General features: G+C 41.3%; 1 protein-coding gene across 1 annotated transcript in view; it reads left to right on the top strand.

Annotated features, from left to right (window-relative positions):
- Positions 1–254: 254 nt before the first annotated feature.
- nckap1l (NCK associated protein 1 like) overlaps positions 255–26,041 on the top strand; it is a 29,893-nt gene continuing 4,106 nt past the window's right edge. The window contains exons 1-30 of the mRNA XM_083971156.1: positions 255–408; positions 2,159–2,269; positions 2,981–3,073; positions 3,664–3,720; positions 5,801–5,943; positions 6,494–6,584; positions 7,825–7,962; positions 9,128–9,176; positions 9,424–9,580; positions 11,316–11,372; positions 11,492–11,588; positions 11,869–11,978; positions 12,340–12,472; positions 12,654–12,735; positions 13,459–13,517; positions 13,637–13,782; positions 13,957–14,089; positions 14,177–14,296; positions 14,687–14,826; positions 15,486–15,617; positions 17,857–18,075; positions 18,301–18,431; positions 19,775–19,872; positions 20,721–20,814; positions 21,630–21,712; positions 22,663–22,743; positions 24,133–24,226; positions 24,355–24,471; positions 25,432–25,541; positions 25,925–26,014. Of these exons, the coding sequence (XP_083827282.1) occupies positions 319–408; positions 2,159–2,269; positions 2,981–3,073; positions 3,664–3,720; positions 5,801–5,943; positions 6,494–6,584; positions 7,825–7,962; positions 9,128–9,176; positions 9,424–9,580; positions 11,316–11,372; positions 11,492–11,588; positions 11,869–11,978; positions 12,340–12,472; positions 12,654–12,735; positions 13,459–13,517; positions 13,637–13,782; positions 13,957–14,089; positions 14,177–14,296; positions 14,687–14,826; positions 15,486–15,617; positions 17,857–18,075; positions 18,301–18,431; positions 19,775–19,872; positions 20,721–20,814; positions 21,630–21,712; positions 22,663–22,743; positions 24,133–24,226; positions 24,355–24,471; positions 25,432–25,541; positions 25,925–26,014 (3,255 nt within the window). The 5' untranslated portion in view covers positions 255–318. The remainder of the gene's footprint in view (positions 409–2,158; positions 2,270–2,980; positions 3,074–3,663; positions 3,721–5,800; positions 5,944–6,493; positions 6,585–7,824; positions 7,963–9,127; positions 9,177–9,423; positions 9,581–11,315; positions 11,373–11,491; positions 11,589–11,868; positions 11,979–12,339; positions 12,473–12,653; positions 12,736–13,458; positions 13,518–13,636; positions 13,783–13,956; positions 14,090–14,176; positions 14,297–14,686; positions 14,827–15,485; positions 15,618–17,856; positions 18,076–18,300; positions 18,432–19,774; positions 19,873–20,720; positions 20,815–21,629; positions 21,713–22,662; positions 22,744–24,132; positions 24,227–24,354; positions 24,472–25,431; positions 25,542–25,924; positions 26,015–26,041) is intronic.

The following is a 26,041-nucleotide window of genomic DNA, read 5'->3' as shown; positions in this document are numbered from 1 at the left end:
AATTTTTGTACTCCTATGTCAACTGTGCATTATTTTAGTTCAGTTTTTTTTTTTTTTTTTGTAATTTTACCACTCTTTGATGTCTTTTATTATTTCGCAAAAATTGTACACCCACTTTTATTTCATTTTTTTGCCATACAGATATTTTTTGGACGACTCTGACATTTAGCTTTACTCTTGACTCCACCCCCCTACCCATGAGCCCCATGTGACCTGGTAACAGGGTGAGGCTCTGGGTGCACTTGTCTCCAGGGTTCAACTGCTACACAGGTCCAGGAGGCCAAGGCTCAAACGGAGAGCGAGGTGCCATCCGCAGCCATGGACTACCAACAGAAACTTGGTGAAAAACTCTCTATCCTCACTGAGAGAGGGAATGGAGTGCTAATACGTATGAACTACATTAAAAAGGTAAGGCAGAAGCAGACGATTTAGACATGCGTGTAACGGAGACGAGACAAGAAATAAGGAACTTGACTTTTGTCTCCTACGCTTTTACTTGGTTATGTTTTCAAAATTTGTTTCTGCGTACAGTTAACTACAAAAGACACATCTAAGACTTAACATAACAGTAGATTGTTACTGACTCCTTAAAATAGATTGAAATTGAGCAGTATTTCTAACTGTATGCATTCATTTCTATTTTCACTTTCAAAACAGCTGTGAAGGAGAGCTTGACTGTACAGATTACAATCTACTTGTGTATCTTCAATACAAATGATTATATAAACCAAACACATCTCTTGTGTCTCATTATCTGTGCTGCCTGAGAGGACTACAGAGTCCTATAAGGATGCTAACCACAAATAAAAACAGAGAAGTATTTTTCAAAGGCATGTAAATCTCTGGGAGCTGGAACTCAAACATGAATAATCAGATAATGTGTTTATCACAGCTGTTTAGTGTTTATAAAAGTGCTTTGTCTGTACACAGAACAACAGCTTAGGGAGCAGTGTCCTCCAACTGCAAGCGAGTATTTTTTTCTCCAAAGAGGAAGTGCAAACAGGAAGTCAGTTTTAGCTGTCAGTCACGTCACCTCAGTTTTGTTCTGAACTGAACGCTGTTAAACTCACACAACAACAGAAGGCTACAGTATGGAGGACTACGACCACCTAATAATGTCACATTTACACCCATTATCAGTAGCAGAAACAGAGTTCTCGATTGGTTAAGATGATTTATTTTGATATGACAGATGTCTGGATGTGACAAGCAGGAAGTGACACTTTCCTCACGAGACAATAGAAAATACAGTATCTACTGTATACACATGCATACGGAACCAGACATCTACTTTTCCGCGCCATATGTTTGCATTTATTGAAGGTTTAAGGGTTTAGGTTTTTTTAACCTTATAAAAACCTTAACCATGCAGTGAAGATGTGCTAGATGTTCTGATTTTCAGTTTTGTAGATTTAGAAGTAGCTAGACCGTCTTCTACTGTCTGTCCCTAACAGCCCCACCAGAGCAGTTTGGTGTTAACTATACCCTGCTCCTCAAAGCACACCTTCAGGCTGGTTATCGAGGGTGGGAAGGAGAACAGTATTACTAACCCTGCCTGTATGCTCCTGATGTGTCTTCAAACCCAGACTGGGCTGGACACTGAGTTCAATCTTTTGCCTCTTTAACAGTATTTTAATACACCAATATAAAATAAACTTGATTTTCAAATCAAGCACTGAAAAGAGTTAAAGTTCGATGCAGCAGAGTTTCATTCACATTGCACCCGAGTTGTACACAAGGGCCCTACCACAGCACGACTAGTAGTACGCGACTAGTACAGGCCTGAAGTTCACAGAGGGGCCATGCACTCGCATCTAGATCTGGGTTATATGGTTAAGAGTAACAGGAGTTCAAATAAAGGGCAGTCAAATGTTAGAATGATATCACAGTAAGAGCTAAACATAGATTATATCATAAATGAAATACACACTTTTGATTATAATGGAGGGCCTACACATTCTACGTGTATATTCTCCTTATAAGCCTTCATACACAAATTTTACACTACACTCCATCCAGTCAGTGACTCTCTGCTGCCTGATTAGCCCATCATTGGCTGGATGCAGCTCACAATGTAAACACACACACCCACACACACACTGTGACTGCTGAAAACATATCAGACATGTTGTCATCATCTCTCCCTGACTCGTTACAGACCTGTGCAGACCCTAAGCAGAGGCCCTCCGTCCTGACAGAAAAAGCCTTGGAGTCCGCTGTCAAGTACATCAACAAGAAATTCCCCAACATCGACTTCAGAGGAAGCATTGTAAGTGTGAAGCACTGGAGCAGCCTTTATGCAAGCTATTTTCCTTACCTTGAGCGTTCACTTACTGTTCATTTTAACAATCATAGAAATATCATTTGACATATTTGCATAACAATCTTCGCTTCTTTGCATACTGTAGAGATGATTATTGTAAACTAGTTATATGTTTCGACAGTTATGCTATAGCCTTTCTGTTCCGTTTACAAAGTGATTGTCTTTTATATTTCAACACATTTTTGTTATCTTGAGCCCATAAAACACAAAAAGCAAAAAAACAAAGCAAAACGAAAAAAGATCATTATCCACGCACATCTATGCCATGATAATACATATTCAACTACCAGATTGCGTTATGGTGAAGACAGTATCTGTTGTTATTCTGCCAGTGCTGTGCTCATTTATTTAGAGTCTACTGTCAATAGGCTTTATGCACAGCTCCACTACTTCCTGAACTTTGGCCAGCTCCTTACATTATTGGACAAACGGATTAATCCAGGTGTGTCTGACCATTGTTGTGAGGTCAGACACACTAATCAGTTTGTCCAATAATGTAAGACAGGAAATAAAGGAGCTGGCTTATTTCCGGAAGTAGTGGAGCTGTGCATAAAGCCAATACCAACAGATCTTTCAACTGATCACTCCCATTTGATAAAATATGTCACCTCACACCTGAGCAGTAATGAGCCATTTCCTCTCTCTCCATTATTACAGCAAAATCTGACCGGCATCCAGCGACAGAAATCTGAAGTGTTGTCAGCCACGGCAAGCTACTATGACTCTTTCCTGGACGTCATAGAATTCAGGGTGATTACACATCTCTCCTCCTCATGTGATTTTTTGCTTTAGTCCACAAGCTCCTGCAGTATATATTGCTAAGCCCAACACAATAACAACCTTCATTAACACATTAATGACAATACTGAAAAACAGTGATGCATCACACATTAACACAAACCTGAAAATAGATCATAGTGCTGATTGACAGTGAATGGAAAGCTCTCTTTTTCTCCATTTCCTCCTCATTATGTTATTTTATCAGACATTTTGGTTTCCAGAGTGCATTTACATATAGAGTGGTTTGTTCAAATATAGGAAAATAATTTGATTTTATTCAAAATATCAGTTTGTTACACTGCCCTGCACATTTGCATATTTCTATGATGGAGGTCGCAGCCATGCCAAGGCATCGTCTGTGTTTGCAGGACTGAGACTAACCTCTCCATTATGTTATAGGAATATGCAAACGTAAAAAATGATTATAGGGATAGAGGAATATGACGATGATAATGTGTTTAGAAAACCATATCAGAGGCTTAACATGATTGAAATGTTGCTTTGTTGCTGTGCATGTGTGGTGTGTCTTCTAATCTCATCTTACCCTCTTCTTCATTCAGGATCATGTTTATGAGCTGCTCAACACCATAGATGCCTGCCAGTGCTTCTTTGATATCGTAAGTGTTTATTGTATCGTTATATAGTAAATGAAAGCGCTGAAGTCGCACACACCATCTGTGGCTAATATGACAAGCTCTCACTATCCTATCTTTTTAAATTCACTCTGCTGCTTCATGGTGTTTACTCCTGCAGCTACGCACTGCAGGATGTTTTTCCCTCCTCACAGCCCCAGCCTCCCCCTGTTCAGTCTGTCAGGTTTTTTTTATTATCATAATTAAAGTGGCATATCCTCTCTTTGCATTACATAGTATATCCTACCATTTATGTCACTGATCTCTGTCCCCTGTGATCTGATCTTCATAGAGAAAAGGGAATTTTACACATTCATGTGCATGGATTTATTTGGGTATAATCTCTCCGGGGCAAGACATTTTGTGCCAAATACAACTGTAGATCCATTTTGATCCAACACGCTTCTCACTGTAGGACACAAGTCTTATTATTTCAGTCGTAAGACATTATACATTAACCCCTCACACTTTATGAAAAACATTACCTAATTAAATTTTATTTGAAGCAGATAAATATATTGAAGCAATATTACTCCAGAATTATCAATCACAGTCTTTTTCATGGCAGGAGATGTGAAAATAAAAAGGATATGGTTTCCCCTTTCAGGGAGAAATTGGCTTTTACAGAAATGTAAAAAATGTATGGTACCGCAGACTCTCAGATTTAGTTAGTTTAGTAGGCTAGCAGTAGTTTAGTTAAGTTCCAAACTAGGGCTGTGTCACCATGTTTTCACAATATGATTGTCATGGCTAAGAATGAATGAGATAGTATTGGGATATAAATGTTGGTAATGATAATGATCAATGCTATCAGATTTTTTAAAACTATAGTGCGTATAATTTCTGTGACCCCTAGAGAGCAATTCTACATACCGGTAATCACAAAAACACTGTCGGCGCTTCCACGTTGTGTCTGGCAGTAGCCTACCATGGATGTATTATATTAGCCTACAGACTGCAGTCACATACTACTGCAATACCGGTAACTACATGCAATGTCCCGCCAGTGACCGCGGTCACTGTTCATTTCCTGTCATGCGAGTAAAGGGGTGAATAAACAAAAACCGCATTTTGACTTTGTATGGAGTCAACTGAAGGGTCGGCACGGTCGGCACCACCTCAGCCATAGTCCTAGGTGTGGTGAGTAGTGAGTTAGCTTAGCTTACCGGGCTAGCGAAGTTTACTCCAGCTGGACCGCCGCAGCTTCAGTGGTAACGCTACATCCATGGGTGCGACCGAACGTCTCTGGTGCGACACAGCCGTTCATGGCCCGTTGAGAAGCTCTACACAGCCCAGAGTAATTTAATTTTGTTGAGAAGAAAGCGAACCTTTGCTGGCGTGATTGTATGCACTGTTAGCACGTTTATTACACTCCTGCTGAAATGTTTTTTTTCATTGTAGTACAGTCCACTTTTGCACCTTGTCTTGGGCAGCCATGTTTCTACCTGTTGCTCGGAGACTCACTGCAACGTCATTTCCTGTGTGCAGCGCGGGAATGTTGCCGTTTGACACTGATCGGTTTAATCGGTGTTGTGCATTGTGTTATCTTATCTAGTAATGGCTTGTATGTAACTGACATGTAAAAGTTACGCACTACAGCTTTGATCTGGTTTTAATCTTGTACACACTAATTATTAGGAAAATGTAGCCTGACAAGCCAGACTATATCATTAAAATGTATACCACCTACGGAGCAAATATTTTTGCTGCCGCTAGGGTGCGTCTAGATTTCTAGGCTAATGTATATAACTATTTCTAGGTACTCTTAATGTACATAAGGAAAATGTACATTAAGAGTGTCTTATCCTTTCAGTATTGTTAGATTTTTTTTAACATCCTCAATGCTGGTATAACACATTTGTTCCACACACGAGTTAGGCCAATATGTGGCTAGAGAAAGTACTTTATTCCTATGGCTATGTCCACCCTCTGTTCTCTCCAGCTGTGGCTCTAACAAAGTCTGTCTTTGGCATTGGTTGTAGCTCTGTATGTTCTGGTGAGAGTGAGGTAGTCTGAGGGGCTTCTAACTTTAATGCCACTGACCACACTGGAATTTTGATTTCAGGCAGTCAACTTTGACTTCACCAAGAGCTACTTGGATCTGATCACCATCTACACCTCAGTGATCATAACACTGTCTCGAATTGATGACAAGAAGGCTCTGGTGGGCATGTTCAACTGTGCTCATGAGATGACCAATGGGAGCAGGTGAGAAAACATGAAATTGTTTATTTAATACTGAGGAGATGTCACATAAGAAATAAAAAGAAAAAAAGATGATGGATGGATAGCAACTGCAGACAGCATTAAATACCAATATTGTTCTAATCCTTATGATTGATTAGAATATGAATTGCCATGGACATCAACAGCCCATTATTAACCTTTTCCGAGAGTCCGTTTTACATGATATTTATTCACACACTCATTCTGTTAATATCTTTATTCATATAAAAATGCAAGATGCTTATCTTAGTGTGAGACGTGAGCAGCAAACACAAACAGATGCATTTAAATGTACATTTGCATTGAATGACACACAGCCACAGTAGTCTTGCAGCTTTACAGCTGCCTTAAAATGGAGCTGCATAAAATGATAATATTTATGAAATCCAAAGCAGTAAATTTCCTGAAGGTTATGTTAGAGTCTGGACTGATGCAGGTTTGCCAATGTTATTATAATGTCCTCCTCTTCCTCCTCCTTTCGCTTCTTCTCTTTTTTGCATTGAATAATTGAACACTGAAATGAATCCTGCAGTGACCCCTCTTACCCACGGCTTGGACAGATGTTTGTGGAGTATGAGCATCCTTGGAAGAAGCTGACTGAGGAGTTTGGTCCTCACACAAAGGTAAGCCCTGTCTCTCACTAAGTGCATATTGACTGAAACAGCTGGTGATTTACTTTAGCTGGAAGGAGCACAGAGGCACAGTGAAGGGCTCATCTGCTCCACTGCACATGTCAGTGTTCTTGTTTATCTTCACACACATTTGAACACAGAACATAAATGCTAAGATGATACACTGTTTATCTTGGTACACCACCATACCCGAGGGTGCATGTTTTTATATGGCCAAAAGTATATGGACACTCAAACTTTAAACACTCGTGGCTACACTACTGTTATCAGTTTGTCTACCAGTTTTTGTAGCCTGGCTACGGAGATTTGCCCCCATTCATCCACATGACCATTAGTGAGGTGGGGACTGATGTTGGGTGATAAGATTAGGCCTCGCAGCTGATGTTCCAACTCACCCCAGAGGTGTTGGATAAGATTCAGATCAGAGTTGTTTGCAGGCGTTTTCAAGTGATTTATTTATAGATGTGGATGTGTTTATGGGGCATTTGTAATCTCTAAACAGTTATTGCCACAAAGTTAGATGCACCATGTACGGTACTTTAAAGGGGATATATTATGGAACAGCACTTTTTGAAGACTCTTTGTTTGTCTTGCCTTCCAGCCCCCAAAATGTGAGAATTGACAAAAAAATCTGTAATTTTCAGGCTCCCTAGGTTGAAATCCATGTGGTTTTATGAGCTGTTCCCTTAGTTGTCTTCCAGTGATGTAACTAAATTAAGAATTTGCATAACCTCACCCCTACCTGGGACTGGTAGAAGGCGTGGAGTGGGGCAATCAGTGGTTCATTTGCATTTAAAGGGACAGGCACTGAAACCAGCTGTTCTGAACAGGGCTGTTTTGAGAGGATGAAAAGAGCTGTGATGTTTGATCCTTGGGGGATTTTGACCAAAGAATGTCACATACATAATTTGTGGAAAGGGGGCATAATATGTCTCCTTTAAAATTAAGACTTTCCTTAACTGAAACCAAGGAACCTCCCAATGAAAAATGATTTATCATTCAATTAACTCCTTTAACTCAAGCAATTGCATTGGTCTGAGTAGGTTTTTTTTTATTATTATTATTTATGTATCAAAGCTTTTGAGCCTTCAGCTTGTTTTGCTCTGACTTTCTCCCTTTGGTTGGCTTCCAGGTTGGAAGTGTTGCCATCTCTGCCTGCCATTTTGCCCCATCCTCGGTCTCTGCCTGTCCCCGGCATCCACACTCATTGTTTCCCTTTTTTGTCTTTTAGTCGGTGACGACGGCGTTGCTGTCTCTGAAGATGCTCTACCCACGCAGGAACCTTCCAGCAGAGCAGTGGCGCGGCGCCCAGCTCCTCAGCCTGCTCAGCAATCCTGCAAGCATGCTGGAGCCGGCCTGCAGCGGCACAGTGAGTCCTCCCTCCTCTCACCTCTTGTCCTGTACTTATTGTATCTCTGACAGAAGGACAAAGAGGGAGGAAGGGAGATTAGTGGTTAAAATGAAGTTTTCCTGGTGATGTCAGGTGTAGAAATGAGAGAAGGTGTCACAGCCAATAGATGCACCAGCAGTGTATGTATAGTGTTAAGGTCAGATGCGGTCTACTTGACATTAGCTCTGTGTCCCATTCTCCCTCTTGTCCCATTACGAGGCTACCATTTAGAAAATGATTTGTCTTATGGTCTCTTAACCTCTCTCTAGTCCCTGAACTTATATTTCTACCCATCCCCCCGTTTTCCGAACCATCCACATCTCTGTCATCCTCTCTGCCTCCCTCAAAGACAGCCATTACGGTCCGTGATGTAATGTTATGATCCCTGCTGCCTGTGGTTGCCTCATATAATAACCACTGGCCAAGAAACTGACCTCCAGGCAGCTATTGTTCTTGTGGAAAGGACACAATATCTGAAAACAAAATACATCTACTTGTTTAAAGTGTGTTGAGGAAAGTGATAGGTTTGATATTCAGCCACATTTGACTCTTTTCGTTAAATAAAAAGGACAACGAGGAGTTTGTATTTGATTATAAAAAAGTATCATATTAATGTGGATGAATCTACATTACCCACACTTGTTAATGGCTCAATTTTCGATAAATATATTGTTTTGTCTCTATCGTTATTTTGTTATTATTATTAGTGGTGGAAATGCTGGGCAAGCCGACCAGCGTTTCCTTACTTTCGGTTTCGCGGACGCTGCCCGGCGGGTCATGGGAATAATGACGCCGAATCACTGTTTATGGTCGGAACTACGACGGTATCTGATCGTCTTTGAACCTCTGACTTTCATTCTTGATGAATGAAAACATTCTTGGCAAGACGTCCGTCTTGCGCCGGTCCAAGAATTTCACCGTGCGTGCAAAGGCTCATGGGAAATGTAGTGTGAAAACACTTCGCTTTCCAAAACTCCTCGTTGTCAGTTTAACACATTTTGGAGGATTAGTGGCAATTTGGGTGGTTGAAATGTGTCATTGAATGGAGAAAGACTTAAAAGCTAACATATGCATGTTGTTTACTACTTTATCATAAGGTCAGTACATGAAAGACTGTTGTAAATTAACTTTCTGTCTCCAACAGATGGCATGTGAATACTTGCCTATGGAGAGGATGGAGCGATGGATCATTAGTAAGTATCCCATATCCTGACTGATAACTTCTCTGATCGTTATTCTTTATTATAGAATTATTTAGATTTTTTCAAGTGCTGATTCACACAGATTCATAAACAACCACTTAAAAATTCTCTGTATGTTGTGCTTTTAGAACTTCTCAAAATTTCCACATTAAATGAAGCGTGAAAAACAAAACTTTTAATGAACAGCATCAGAATCAGCGTGTTAGATCATGAGTTTTGCTAAATGTCCTTCTTGTAGTCGGCTTCCTGTTGTGCCACAGCAGCCTGAATAACAACCAGGCCTCCCAGGAGCTGTGGAAGATGGCTCTGCGGAGCGGCCTCTACCTAACCCTCACCAGGGACGAAGTCCTCAACATACACAAAGTCTCTGAGGACCTCTTCGACAGCATCAAAGGGTACGGAAGCTGCACTGCGGCAGTGTATTCTAGTCTAATCTCATTAATTAAATTTTAAAGAAGGAGATAATAGGCAAGTCTTTTCTACAACTCATGTCTCAGATACTTAACAAAGGAGAGGAGGTTTAATAATGTGCTCTACTGTAAGTGTCTCTCCAGATCACTGAATCTGAGGGTTTGAATTGTCGAGGCTCTCCTCTCTGCTCTCTTTGATTGCTCATTAAGGATTTAGGAAAGTATAATGTGTCTTCCCCTAAAATATTGAAAATGCAGCTGAAACTAGACCAATCTTACATCATCTCTCAACTATCTAAAAACAACAAAACAGACAAAAGGTTTGTGACTGTAGTGTGTTTGGAGAAGAAGGCCTGCAATTAAAAGTTAAAGAAGCGAAAATGTGACAATACAGTGCAGTATAAATTAGTCATTAAAGGTTTATTATTCAGCTTCCTATTGCATTACTACGGAAGCCCTAAAGGGCCAGGTCCGTATAAAATTTTTTATTACCGTTTTCTCGTGATAATGACTTATTATTTCGTTATCTCGAGATAACAAAGTCCGTTTTCTCGTGATAACGAATTAATTTATTTCGTTATCTCGAGATAACAAAGACCGTTTTCTCGTGATAACGAATTAATGTCATCTTGTTTTCTCGTGATAACGAAATAATCATAGAATGTGTTGTTGACATCGTTGCCTAGCAACATGTTTCCCCGGTGAAATCGCTTCTGCAGCTGGTTAATATAATACATCCATGGTAGCAGCCGCTGTATGTTCGTAGCAGGAGAAGTGAGTCTGTTGGAAACACTAACGTTACACATCTACAGATATAACGTAACAGAAGAGATGTTTTCGTGTGATAATTGCCCAGAACCCTGTGTAGAACTCAAATCAGTGAGCTGATTCATGTGATCACATCATCCTGATTTCAGCCTTCAAGAGCTGCCACTAACGTTAGTCTGCTCTGAGGAGCTGTCAACAATGAAGTACCGGTAAGCTATGCCCCGGTAAGTTACACTTAACGTTAGTTTGTTTACTGAGCTGGGCTACAGTTTAGCATAAACACATGAGAGTTGACTACGTTATGGCAGCTTCAGCTAAGGTAATGTTAGCTAGTTGCTGCTCAGATAAAGCTCATGAACACTATGAACACTGCTGTCAGTGGTCGCAGCCAACAGGTGTCTGTTGGTTCGAGATACCATAATGTTATGATAAAGTAAGGTTGTGATTTCTGACAGCAGCAGCCAGTAGCTAACGTTAGCTTAGCTGAAACAGGATAGATGGGACAGGTAGCCCCTTAAATAAACCCAGCACAGTGACGTTATACAAACTAACGTTAAGTGTAACTTACCGGTAAGTTGTTGACAGCTGGTGTGGACAATAATCACACCAGTGAGTAGGCTAGAGTAGACTAAAGTCAGAGCGATAGATATATCTATCGCTCTGACTAAAGTTAACTGCCCCATGCTCGAGCTGAACAGTAGCGTCCTGTTGCTAGGCAACCATGTCAACGACACATTCTATGATTATTTCGTTATCACGAGAAAACGGTCTTTGTTATCTCGAGATAACGAAATAAATTAATTCGTTATCACGAGAAAACGGACTTTGTTATCTCGAGATAACGAAATAATAAGTCGTTATCACGAGAAAACGGTTATAAAAAAAATTATACGGACCTGGCCCTTTAGGGCTTCCGTACATTACTTCTGTTGTTTTTCTTCATTTCTATCAGATACGGAAAGCGGGTCGCAGACATCAAGGAATGCCGTGAGCACGTCATAGTCAACTGGTGAGCCTGGCAGGAAACTGAGCTTTGTTTTTACCACTTAAATATTCAGTCGTGTGTATTTACTTTGAAATGAGCCATGAGAACCAAACTTTCGTGTTCATTTCCTGTGTTAATAACAGCGGGGCTATGCACAGAGAGAGGAGGCACTTTCTGAGAGGAGCGCTGAAGGAATTATTTAATGTTCTGGAGGATGAACCTGGACTCCTGGGACCAAAGGTAGAAGCCCAGTAATGAGTGTAACAGTGGCACTTGAGGAATTTAAATCATTCATTACTGCAAGTTATAACTCTGGTGTCTTTGATCCAGTTTCCTGCACACATACTGGACTCTGGGGAAGACAGGGGGGTTGGGGTTGGGGTGGTGGGACGGGTGCAGTCTTTAAATGACCCTGCATTTCATAGTTATTATCATTTATGGCTTTTACTAATCTTAGCAGATACGTTTTTCCTAACGCTCCTCTTTCGTCTCTGATGCATGTGCCAATCGAATCCCCAAGGCCCTGTTTGTCGTCATGGCTCTGTCGTTTTCCCGTGACGAGGTCCTGTGGCTCGTCAGACACTCTGAGAACATGCCAAAGATCAAGACGCCCGAGGACTACATTGACAAGTAGGTCTTAGGTACAGTGGAAGAGAACCATGGACTGCTGCAGCTGAAAGATCATGTTTGTGTACAGTTGTTCAGACGCCATCAACAGTGGAGAGCATGACCCGTAATCCCAAAGAAACTCTTTTGTATTCACTCACTGTTCATTCATGCATTCTTAATCCTGACCCCCCAAAAAAAGTAACAGCAGCGACAGTGTCGCTTTAGAAGTTCTCCTTCACTGCAGCTCCACTCTTAACATGGCTTTAAGGGGAAGTGCAACAGTGCAGCAGCTGTGTGTACATTGGCTTTTTATCGTGTACTTATCCTAAACTGTTCAGAAGAGACTTGCTTGGTGTTAATTAGCTTTGCTGTTTTTTTCCAGTCAGATGGCAGAGTTGCTGTTCTACATGGAGAAGCTAAAAGATCTCATGAGAAAGCACAACCGAGTAGTACAGCGCTACCACGTCCAGTACCTGGCACAGTTTGATGCTTTGGCTCTCAATGACACCATACAGGTACTGGCAGCATTTGGTTTGTACAGTATGAACTGTTTCAATTCTGTCGTTATTAAGGGATGCCACATGACAAGGTGGAAAATCATTTAATGAATGAATATGTAAGTCTCTGGCTGTTTTACACCAACACCAAACATTATGCACAAACAATATTGAACCCTTAAACATTTTGCTTCTGCAGACTATGTATGTGTGTCCAGAGGAGGAATCAGTCCTGTTGAGTTCATTTGTCTCAAGTCTGTCCGTGCTCTCAATCAAACAAGGTAATCACACGCAAAAGCAAGTTGTATTTATAGTTTTTTTTCTCTATTTACATTTTTTTGTACATAACAGTACATATTTTTGTTTCACATTTGTACATAGTGAATGTCTTTATATTTTTATTCTTTACTTTCTTTACTTGTCCTGTACTAATACACTACTGTTGCAAGTAACTTTGCCACAAGTGGGATCAATAAAAAGTATTTTGTCTTAAAGGGCACAGAAATATCACTTTTTGAAGGCTCTTATATACATATATGAGGCTTAGTGATTGGCTTGCCTTCCGGCCCCCAAAATGTGAGAATTGACAAACAAAATCTGTAATGTTCATGTTCAAGTCCATGTGGTTTTACGAGCTGTTCCCTCAGTTATCATCCAATGATGTCATTAGTTTTGGAATTTTCATAATACCACCCCTACCTGTGAGTCCTGGTACCGGTAGAGGGGGTGGGGCAGGGTGAGCAGTGGTTCATTTTCATTTAAAGGGACAGGCACTGAAACCAGCTGTTCTGAACAGGGCCGTATTGAGAGGATGAAAAGAGCAGTGATGTTTGATCCTTGGGGTATTTTGACTGAAGCGTGTCACAGACATGTCTTTAAGACACCTGGGAACAATTTTAATTTGTGGAAAAATGGCATAAAATGTCTCCTTTAAACATTGAGCATGACCTAAACAAAAACATACAGTGAATTACAATAATGACGAATGGCATTTTGTTTCACAGTTGAAAACAAAGAGGAAATAGATTTGAGAGCGCTCAGACTGGATTGGCTGAGATTACAGGTATGAAGGTTTATTGCCTCAGATTTCACCTGGAGTTCAGTAATGCATGTTAAACCTTTGTTTGAATTAGTCAAAAGAGACAAATAATAATTTATAGTATTCATCTCCCTTCATTTTAGGCCTACACAAGTGTGAACAAGGCTCCTCTTCCACTAAAGGATTACCCTGATGTACCAAAGATGATGAACATGATCCAGTTTCACACCAGGATGGTGGACAGTTTGGATGAGCTGCTGTGGGAGACATCTGATGTGTCCATACTCTGGTCAGTCTCCTCTCCTCTCCTCTCCTCTCCTCTCCTCTCCTCTCCTCTCCTCTCCTCTCCTCTCCTCTCCTCTCCTCTCCTCTCCTCTCCTCTCCTCTCCTCTCCTCTCCTCTCCTCTCTTTACCTTTCCTCCCCTCCCCTTCCTCACTGTTTGATTCTTTTTTTTCTCCCCAGTTTCTACCCACGTGTCTTTGAGAAGATGTTTAATCAGAGCGCCGAGGAGGTGACCATGAAGCGTTACCTCATGTCCTTCCCAACTACGTGTTCCCACTTCAGCCAGTGTGGACACTCTCTCTGCCCAGAAGAGGTCAGTGTTCAGTCATTTCTAACCTGTTAATCATCACATGAGCTGAACTGCACACTTACATATGCTGTTGTTTTTCCTCGTGTCCAGATAGAGGCAATGGAGAAGAGGACTCTGCGCCTGTGTGTGACCTTCCTGGAGCAAATAGCCAAACAGACCAGTGGCGTTGTGTTAGAGATATGTGCCGAGCAGTGCAACCTAAATGATCAGGTGAAATCTGACTCTTCTTCTGGAAAACTTATTATCTTGCACAGATTGATTCTGCCAAACTCCATATCAGAATTCAATTATTATCGTCACGGCTTGGCACCAGTGGATGTAGCTGGAGGCCGAGGACAGACTTGAGAATTTGAATAAAGAGATAAGACAGGTCTCTAACTCTGGAGTTGATTAATGCAGCGCTGTCTCTCCAATCCCATGAGCAAAATATGACAAAAGTGTTTACATTTTGACTGAGCTGCTGCCATGTGAACACAAAACTCCCATGTTTATCTTTGAGCATGTTACCCAATATTTTCTTAACTGAATTCTTCTTCCCCCTCTCCATTTTTCCCTCTCTCCTTCTCTGCCTCCATCTCTTTCCACTCGATAACCCCTTAGCTGCTGCCCAAGCACTGTGCCGAGAGCATCAGCGCCGCTCGCCACAGAAAGCAAAAGAAGTCCATGCCAAAGAAAGGAGAGGTCCAGAAAGAGAAACCAGGCGCTGAAAGCCTGAGGAAAGACCGGACCGTTGTCACCAAGTCAGTCTTTTCTCTTTGTTTCCCTGATTGTCTCCATCTACTCCTCTTCTTATCTCACTCCACCATGTCCCTTCATAATTTTCCTGCTTTCTGTGAACGTTCAACATTATCACCAGTCGAAGAGCAGCTGCATAATAAACGTGTTTGATCCTAGTTCTGCAAAAGTTAGGGTTAGGCTACTGCAGTTCTTCAATCTTTTGTCTGCAGATTCATTTCCCCTCACCCTTTGACACATTTCTTGCCTTTGACCAACAGGATGGGCTAAAGGCTGTATGTGGTATTGAACTTTATTACCCTTCTTAGGTTAGTCAGTCACCGTTGACAGGTACTGAATCAAGCTGTTAAAAAAACACTTCAGCCTATTAGAGAAACACATTTACTGGCAGCACACTTTATGTTGGCCTATTCGTTGTTTGGTAATATTCTGTATATATAGCTGCAGCTCCAAAACTCCTTAATTAAATCTGAAGAGTTGTAATTCTGTCTCTCTCCCTCCTCTCAGCTTTCCCCTCCTCTGCCTCAGTTTGGAGGGGTTTTACAGTTTTCTAACGTGTTTATTACCTTATTTGTCTGAGGGGAGCACATCCATACCACCGTCATTGTCAAAATATTTGACCTAAAGACTTGCGTCCTCCCTTCTCTCTTTCTCTGTCCTCCAGTGTTGACAAGATGCATCTGACGCTGACAGAGCTCTGCTCCACCTACGGTCTCTGCAGTGACTTTATTGTCTTCGACCACATCGTCGTCCCTGCAGAGTTCCTCCTCTCTCATCTGGAGTTACGCCTCTCTGAGTACGCTGAGTGGGGACGGGGGGGATTATTATATTTGTCTAAACAAATGCTGATGGTATAATGAGTCATGATGGTGCATAAAACCTCCCTGGGGTGATATTTTAGCATGTTTTTCCTTCTTCTAAATGTCTCCGCTCTCACTGAAAGCTATCAAGTCCAGAGGCTTTGGCTTTTTTTGAAATATTTTCTGACAACACTGCAACGTCTCTATAAACAATTTCTGCCAGAAACATGCTAATTACGAACATTAGCACCTGCTTTTATTGCGAAAGAAACATGATGTCTGTGTAATGTTGTTTCCCCTGTCAGTGCATTAATGAGCAGCTGTTAGCTCTATGTCCAAACTCATGTGTTGAATACCCACATACAGCGGCATGCAGAAGTTTGGGCACCCCTGGTCAACATTTCTGTTTATCTGAACAGTTAAGCAAGTGGAAGATGAAATGCTCTTCAAAAGGCATAAAGTTACAGATAACACATTCCCTTTACATTTCAAACAATATATACATTTACATATATATATTTCACATACATCTTTTACATTTTCAAAATGACAGAAAAGGAAAAGGGCCCACAGCAAAGGTTTGGGCACCCTGCATAGTTAGTACCTAGCACCCCCCCCCCAACCCCCTCCCACCCTTTGGAAACTATCACAGCGTGTTAATAGTAAAGAGCTTGTCTGATACCTTGGCCAAAGTTATCTAAGTCTCCTGGGTTTCTCATTCTTTTGCAGAGTGCTGCTTTGTTTCCCTTTTTCACTCTAAAATTGTAGGAAACAAACGTAATACACTGACATTGCTTAAAGGAGAATTCCGGTCATTTTCTAAGTAATGCTCTACAGCTCTAGGTCCCCGAGTGTGACCATAGGAATAATTCAGAGAAAAATATGTGCAGACCGGACCTAGCTCTCCTCCTGCTAGCTGCGCTACACTGCAGTTAAACAGTGAAGTAATGGGGGCAGTTCTTCTAATCGCAACTGTGGCCTCTATATAATATAATGCTCAAAATATCACTACAAATGCTTTGCAACATCCACCAGCCCTTTACCACACAACACTGAGTGTGCATAAGAATGATTTTGGATAGGGGAAAAAGCATCAATATGAATATAACTGCTTTTTTCCCCCATGCAAAATATTTTTTCCCCCCTCCTAAATCCATGTTTTCCACGCATTTTTGTCTTTGTTGATGGAAACTGTCCCGAGCTTGACAGTCAACTAGTAAGGTCTACCCTAGAAGGTACGTGCGAGTTATGCACACGTGTTGTATGGTAAGGAACTGGTGGATGTTGCAAAGCACGTGTAGTGATATTTTGAGCATTATATAGAGGCCAAAGTTGCGGTTAGAAGAACTGCCCCCATTGCTTCTCTGTTTAACTGCAGTGTAGAGCAGCTAGCAGGAGGAGAGCTAGGTCCGGGCTGCACATATTTGTCTCAGATTTTTTCCTATGGTCGCACTCGGGGACCTAGAGCTGTAGAGCGTTACTTAGAAAATGACCAGAATTCTCCTTTAAAATATTGTAAAAGAGTGTTTCATGTCATGCCTTTATGCCTTTTGGAGATCATTTCATCTTCCACTTCTGCCCACACTTTTGCATGCCCCTGTACATATAGAACTGTCCACTAGGGCCGACCTCTATTCAGAACAGAGGCTGAAGCCACTGAAACAGAACATCAGGGTAACATCCCACCAGCATGACTAGATACAGCTCATCTTCAGCATACAGTCCCCCTGTCCACCTGTGTCTCCATCACAGCGATGGACCCTTCTTTACTATCTGATTCCTGTCAGGTGGAGGTGCGCCCACTTAAAAATCAGAGAAGACATCCATCATGTCACTCCCCTGCTCTGTGTCATTTCAGTGCTAACTGTTATTTAGATTAGGGCTTGGTACCGGGGCAACCTGATGTTTCTGTGTTTATGTTCTGCTTAGTCTCTCTGTCTTAGCTGATGATTATCTCCCCTGTCACCCTAAAATTAGCACCCTCGAGTATAGCGGCGTGCTCACAGTGATTGGCCTTTCCATAGCTCAAAATCGTAAATACGGTCTAGTCAGGGGAGAGACGGACCCTAAAGAAAAAAATAAATAATGTTGCGGTGAAGCCCTGGAGCGCCGAATGTGCTGAGCTAATGAGAGTGGTGCCATGTCAGCATGGCTCGTTTAACCTGCTTCAAGGTCCCATCTGAGTCCGCTCCATGCACGGTGATAAGTGACGTTGGTTAAACACTGTTTCTCCAGGATCATCGTGAGAATGGCTAATTACAACCAGACCACCCAGGAGATAGCCCGTCCCTCAGACCTCCTGGCAATGATAAGAGTCTACACAGCCACCCTGCACACCCTCTCCAGCTACATCAGCGTGGACATCACCCGGCTGGTGAGGAGCGTCCTGCTGCAGCAAACACAACCGCTGGACTCCCACGGAGGGAAGACCATTACCACCATCTACACAAACTGGTGTGTGATATATAGGTTTATCTTCACCGTGCAAATGTATCCAAATATATATCAACTCAACTGACACACGCACACACAGTATAACCGTCATACAAAGAAATGCACAGGAAGCATGATCACACATGCAGCTCAGCAAGCAGTGCAGAATACATCCTGTTGGTTTTCTCTCTGCTCTTTTTTTTTTGTTCTTTGCTCTTCACAAGAGGTGTTGCTTGTCGTGCCCAGGTTCCTGGAGAGTCTCTTGCGTCAGGCCAGCAACTCCCTCATTGTCCACTGCCCCACCATGTTCTGCTTTGTCAACCAAACCACTGACAACGAGCCGGTTTTCAGAGCAGAGGAGTTCTCAGATATTACAGGTCAGCCCCTGAACTTGTCACAGTCATTCTATTTTCAGCATATTGTGAGATGATGTGTTAATTTGATTTTTTTTTTTTAAAGACATAAAACAGTGCTCATATTTTCAAATTGTTTGAAAAAGACAGAAAGAAAAAAAAAACCCATCCCTCCCCAACATCTCACCCTCCAGTTTCTGGGAAACAAACATAACCTAAAAAAGTTGACACTAAACACAAAGAACCATACACTGAGAGAAAAAGAAAAAGACTTCCTTTACCCACTGACTGTAAGTTAATTTGAACTTAATTTGAAAAATCGGGATGCATCAAAATTGTACATGTCTTTTCACAGCAACAGTACCAAGCAGCACTCATTTAGCAGCAGTGATGATGTGTTTTAGAAATATGCTTTCTCACTGACAGCAAAGCGAGTACACGAGCCGCAGCCACAACTAAAACAAGGTTGTCAAGAGATGACTCACTGGTTTGACAAGACACAAAGTGCAGATCTCTTTCACTCCTGCGACGCCACATGCAGGGGGAGCGATGTTGCACAAGAGGATGTGGAGCCTGTTGCCGTGGTGGTGTGTGTGGTGTTCTCTTTCACACCGCCTGTCATGCAGTTTATTCTGACACCGCCTGGCTAATGTGAACTTCGGTATTGCTTATCATCTCCCCCGCTCTTCCGTCCCTGCCACATAACTATTCCTGCGTCGCTCGTTTTCTCCTCCACACAGCCTCCCGCCGTGCCTCCACTCTACGTCGTAGGGAGCGGTGGACCCCTCCTCATGGCTGTGTTACGGCTGTTTTCAATCCACTACAGACCTTGGCTCATGCACACACACACACACACAAGCAAACCGTAGGCTTTAAACACACACCTACCCTCGGAGATGCATTCATGAAGCACGCACACAGACACGGTTCCTTGGAGACCACTGCACTTCATCATCATCGTGATCTAAATCCACTCTTACTGTACTGTATCTGCCCGCCTCAGTTGTGACTCACTCCCCCGTCCATTAACCACCTCCAATTTCAACCACACACGTCGTCATCCGTCCATAATCAGGCAGAGATGTCGGGCTGAGGGAAAGGTTCGCTTCCTCTCTCATTGATTCGGCTTCACGCACGAACCACGTGGAATCCGTGTCCGTAATGTCTCTGTTAGAGGTTTAGACTTTGTATCAGATCCCTGTAAAAACGCCTCAAGGAAATAAATACATAATACACCTCCAGGCAGCTGAGCCTGGTTCTCAGCTGGTTTGTGGCTTGGTATCAACATTAATTTAAGCCTTTGTTGATCTTTCACTGCCCTCCAATCTTCACGATCTGTTAAATGATTCATCTAACCCTCTGAACAGAGCTACGGGCCCTGGCCGACCTAATTGGTCCATATGGCTTGAAGTTTCTTGGTGAGAACCTGATGTGGCACATCACCTCCCAAGTCTCTGAGCTGAAGGTACAGTACAATGCTGATTTCAAGAACATACATCTCTGAGCTGCTGAGTTATAAGATGAATTACCCTGAGGAAAACAACTACATTTCCAATAGGAAAAGACTATATATAAATATATATATAGTATTATATAATAATATTTTATGATGTTTAGGCTTACACTCAATAATTTCAGATCAAGACATTTGGAAAAATGCTAAAGCTAGTTTAATCAAACCAGATTAATTTCATTCTGAATTCATTACATGGAACTTGTGCTGGTCATTCATGTTTGTGATGATCAACATTTCTCATTTGACATGACAGTTAGACAAAAGTCTTGTTTTGCTTCAAGCTCTGTCTTTCTCTTGTTTTGTGTTCTTGTTTGTCCTGTTTTGTTGCAAACACAAATTTAAAAGGCTATTTTGTATATTCCCATGGAATAATCTTTTTAAAGAGAGGTCTGAAGTGACTTTTGTCAAAACATGTTATTACTGCATTTCAAAGGTCTCAGTTATAGGTATAGATTTAGATTTATAGATGTATGGAAGTATTTGACAATTTCCTTCAAGATATATTCTGGAGAAGACAAGAAATTAAGATGAATTTGGGAAAATGAACAGCCCGTGCTTTAATGTCGCTCTATATTTTGTCAGACTCATGTATCTCTTTTAAAAGAGCAGCTCCCCACATACAAGAAATCACTCTGAGCTGCTGTGCTGTGTCAGGCTCCCCACCTTGACACCTATGATTGAAGCGAGGAGCTGCAGTGCCGCAGCTCTGACACCGCTCTGACCTCTCTCCACTTTAACTCCCGCTTGAAGGTGGATTAATCCCTCCCCCACTCTCACCTCTTTTTCCCCTCTGTCAGAAACTGGTGATTGAGAACATGGACATCCTGGTGCAGATGAGGAACAACTTTGATAAGCCAGAGGAAATGGCCGTTCTTAAAAAAAGGCTGACAGGTGAGAAGTAGAGAGAGGAACGCGGGGGCAGAGATGTGAAGAAAGAGATAGCGGGTCGAAAGAAATGAAGAGAAAGAGTGGGAGGAGGGCTGGTAGTGAGCAAAGTACAAAGTGGAGGACAAGGCACTGTATGTGATGTCAGGAAGAAGAGGAGAAACTATAACAAGAGGTGAAGGATGAGTACTACAGATGAATCACTGAGCAGGAGCTATCATCATGTCTGCACTCTCTCAATACATCTCCCATTCAAGTCAGGCCAACCTGATATTATATAACTGAGCCTGGAATAACAGGCAGGGAAAGTTTTGAATGGAGACAAGCATTTAATTGAGTTAACACATCTGCCAGGACAATCTGATGCAGAACAGGGAGCGAACACCAGCACTTGCAGGGAGTGTGGCCAGGTGCAAGACAAACAAGTCGAGAACATAATTTAAAAAGTGGTAATAATGAGCTGAGCTGCTCTCTTCAGATTCTTTATAGAGCTACCAGGCATGGCTTGAGTTGAATGTAGGGCAGGCACTCATTAATTTTCCTCTTAGATTTTTTTTCCTTTTATTAAATCATTTGAAACAACGTGCGAGGACACCAAGGAATGTCTGTTGCTAATGATTCAACAAAAAGAAAGATATAAGAGGAAAATCTGAGAGCAGCCTACTTGAATGGAAGTATTATCTTCCTTATGTGACTGTAATCCCCAGTTCGGTAGCAATTATACCATTTTTATCCCCATTCTCTTAAAAAGTCAACAAAATATAAATTATAAAGTGTACTTGACGAGCACAGGCCCTGATCAGTTTCATGTGCACTTGTAGGTGGAGACAACGTGCTGAAGAGGATGACCATCATCGGGGTGATCCTGTCCTTCAAGTCAATGGCACAGGACTCTCTGCAAGATGTAATGTCCAACAATATTATGATGTAAAACTCTTGCTATGACAATCCAGGTGTAACAGACAGGGAATGTGATAGTCACTCTGTTTTTTTTCTCTAAAGCCTTAAATTGGCCCTGCTGTCATTTGCAGTGTTGTGCAACTTCACAAAAGCTCAAAGTTCAGTTCACACAGATTGAAATGAACAAATTCACATTCCTCTCCTTTGTTTAAATGAGCTACTCTGATGTATTATTCTTTAAGCAGTGTGGATGATATAAAGCAGGGCAAATTCACTGCAACTCTTCAAAACTTTTTTTTGGTAACACTTTATTTGACGCCTTATAACGCATTATAACCATACTTATAATGAGTTATAATGCAGTTATAGCACGGTATAACAGTCATAAACACTCATAAAAGATCATAAGACTTTATAACAATAAGCATAACACATCATAGAGCATTTTATAATGACGTATAAGGTCAAGTATTATAATAGAGTTATAATGCTCTATGATGTGTTATGGTTATTGTTATAAAGCCTTATGATAATTATGAGTGTTTATAATGATAATTATACACGTTTATAAGCCAATTATAACACATTATAACTATATTTATAATGCATTATTGATGTGGGCATTGTTAGTGAGTTACTAACAATTATAACGTATTATATGCTATCATATGCTTTATAGTGTGTTATGATTATTGTTATAAAGCATTATGCTCATTTATGAGTGTTTATAACTATAGTTATACAGTGCTATAACTGCATTATAACTCATTATAAGTATGGTTATAATGCATTATAGAGATAAGCGTCAAATAAAGTGTTACCCTTTTTTTTAGAAAGTAAAAAGGAGGTGGATTATGTCTATAACCCATTTTTATTTAATAATAAAAACTGACTGTTGCTTCAAACCATAAAAGTTTGATCAGTGCTATTGTTTCATATAATTCTATAATCTAGGTCCTGCACAAGCATTGCCCGTATCTGATGGCGCCCATCAAGTGCCTGAGGGACTTCATCAACCCTGAAGCTGACATCAAGGTAGAGCCCTGCTTTTATAACACAGTTCCCACAGAGGAATGAAGTGCAATAATCAGGTTTTCACTGTGCATGAATCATCCCATCACAGTTTATCAACAGTATATTAACAGTTTATTTTTACAGGGTCGACCTATTGTGGGAGAATTTATGTTTAAGGCGTATTATTGTATTAACATTTGTCCAAATGTATATTTACATTTGAGACTGCAGGGAGGTGACGGATCACCATCAGAGGTTAAGAATGCAGGCTATACTGTGGCACAGTGTCAAGCTGAATATAATTTATTTAAATAATAGACAGCGAGCAACAGTTGAGCTGAGTCGGAGAGTTGCAGAGAGCCATTTCTTTTTTGTACTCTTTAGTACCAACCAAATTAAATTCCTTATCTCCCCCTGGAGCAATCTGTGTGACTGTGCCTCATGAACTCCCACTCCCTTTACTTACGTCTGGGCTCTGAGTGAGGCATAACAGCCGTGCCACAGCCCGGGCCAGGATAACCCCAAAGACGTCAGCAGCCCCCTCATGCCTCCGTGAGAGAGACTCTGATCGCTGCTGCAGCTCTGCACTCTAAACCACATCAGTGGAAACATTCTGCCCAGACAGGCCAGTCATCCATGCAACCAGAAATAGGGCGAGATCAAAACCTGTGTCAAGACAAAGACACCCACTAGTGATTTAGTATCACTATATACCGCATGTCACTTTTTATGGCTGCTGTGCAAAAATACAAATCATGGATTAGCTTCGCGTTGGCCGTGTTTTTGTGGTGTGGCAATTGGGCAGTAAAATGCAATAAAATGATTAACATTTAAATGGTCCATTAAATTCAATCCAAACCTCAGTGGGCCTGTCTTTGCACACTCATGCAGCTAAACACACACAACTTCGATTTGAATTCTAGTCAAAGTTTCTAAAAGATGCCAAATATTTCAATCTGAAAAGGTGCATAATATGCAGAGGTGATATTTAACTATGTTTATGCATATTGTCTTTGTAGAATTATACTTGTGGGACTTGAGGGAAATTGTACTTTAACTTAAATTAATAAGAAACGTTTTGGATGCACATTTAGCAAGATAGATAGATAGCAAATGAATAAAATTAAATAAAATCTGTCTTTCATATTATCACACAATTCATAATATGATGAACAAGACACATAGAATATTACCTGAAAAGTGGGTTTGCAGGTTTGAATGTTTCACTATAAAAACATCACAGAGTTTCAGTGAAGACGTGGAACAAAACAAGAATACAGAATGTAAATATGTTCATGCTACACATGCTAACAAAGGGTTAAACTGCACTTGCATGACAGCAGTTCCTTACCACAGAAACTGTAGGTGGATGTTTTAGCGGAACCCCCTTTAACGTTTATGGCCTTCCAGGTAACCCTGAGTGTTTTCGAGCTGGCGTCTGCTGCAGGACTGCCGTGTGACGTCGACCCCGCCCTCGTCACAGCTATCGGCAACATGCAGACAGGTACTGTAACATGGAAACCATTAGTGCGGTTCCTGTGGACACCACGGGGAGGAAAAGAGTGTCCTTTCACTTTCTTTCATCTTTTTGTGTCATCTGTAAAAAAAAAAAAAAAAAAAAAAAACCTGCAGATAACACGTCCATTGATGAAGAGTACAAGCTGTCCTGCTTGCTGCTCGTCTACATCGCCGTGTCCCTGCCCACCTTGGCCCTGGACCCCAACTCTTCCTACAGCCGGGAGCATGGAGGTGCATATTCATTCACTCATTTTCATCTGATGCAAACTGCTTGACAGTAATTAGTCTCCAGACAGCCCTCAACAACTATGACTCCTTCCTCCAGCCATTACTCACCAGCTGCTACGGTTGCCACATGGTGATGCAAAGATTTTTTTCTGAGAATCCAAAATACACTTTTCATGTCTTAATTATCAAGGGTAACAAAAATAACAAAAACCAACTCTTTGACTTACAATTAGTATTTCAGAGAGGACAGAATGTTATGCAGCTAAACATGACATCATTTGTAGGACATTGAGGACATGATGTGTATGGAAACACAGGACACATCATTCCTCCTACTGATTCAATACATGATACTGTACATGGATGCATTTTATATTCAAATATGGACTGATCCTGTATAAATGGGACTGGTGGCAACTCTACTAGCTGCTGACAGTGGATAACAAAAGCCACTCCACCCTGAAACACTAAGCTTATTAGCATCTCTGTGTATCATACTTTCCAGCCTGACTGATGTGGTCTGAGGCAAAGTATGTCGGTTAATGAGAAACACGTTTCTGTTGAGAGACTTTTGTTTACAGATAACTCTGGCTGACGTGCATCGATACAGTTACTCTTGGCACGTGGCCCCGCTGTTGACCCTAACTCCTTGGCTCCCAGCCTGGACTGCAGCATTAAGAGCAGCAAATAGCCCAGATTTCTATCAAAGCACAGGGTGGCGTTTGTCTCTGATTGTTTTCTTTGTCTCTATTTTCCATTGGCATGTTTGAAATAGATTTACCATGTGGCCCTGGGGAGATATGCTCAGCATGCTTCCTCTTAAGTGTTACAGATCATTAAGTACATTTCTCTAATTATTGCTAGAAAAACATCCTCTCGCTGGGCTGAAGTGGCAGGACGTGCTATTCCATTCTCTCTATTCATCTGCAAATTTTCAGTTTGTTTGTTTTTTAATCTTCTCAGGCCACAACAACAACATCCACTGTTTAGCCAAGGCCATCAACCACCTGGCTGCTGCCATGTTCACTGTTCAGAACAAGAACATTGAGCAGCACCTCAAAGAGTTTCTCCTGGTGAGTGGCAAAGATGATATACAGTTTCTTCTCATTTAAAGTGATGTGTTGTATAATTCAGAATCTAAAAATATGTGAAATGCTGTATATTTGGGGGGTCTCTAGACCTCTATGAATTATTCAAATGAAGGAAGAGGTGATTATTATTATTCATGCTTCATAGTGAAAGGTCAAAAGCACCGATCTAATAGTTTCACAGCAGGTTGCAAAAAATTACAACAAAAAGTAGAGCCATTAGATATAATGGGGATAAATGGTTTCACATTGCGTTCTCAAGACACTGCCGGTCTTTTTCCCCAATTGAAGTCACATCTAGCAGTAAAAAATAAAAAGTTGCTCCAGTTGTTTGATGTAAGTCTGTCTAATTTTGTGTCGCTCCACAGATGGCCTCCTCCACTCTGCTTCAGCTGGGACAAAATGTGGAGAGAGTGGAGGTCAAAAACCGAGAATCCATCTACCTGCTCCTGTACATGGTAGGCTTTCCAGTTCAATACTAGTCA

Source organism: Trachurus trachurus (genome assembly GCF_905171665.1).
Source record: "Trachurus trachurus genome assembly, chromosome: 5".
NCBI lineage: Eukaryota > Metazoa > Chordata > Actinopteri > Carangiformes > Carangidae > Trachurus > Trachurus trachurus.
The sequence above is the reverse complement of the archived record's forward strand: the minus strand, read 5'-3'. Positions and strand labels throughout refer to the sequence as shown.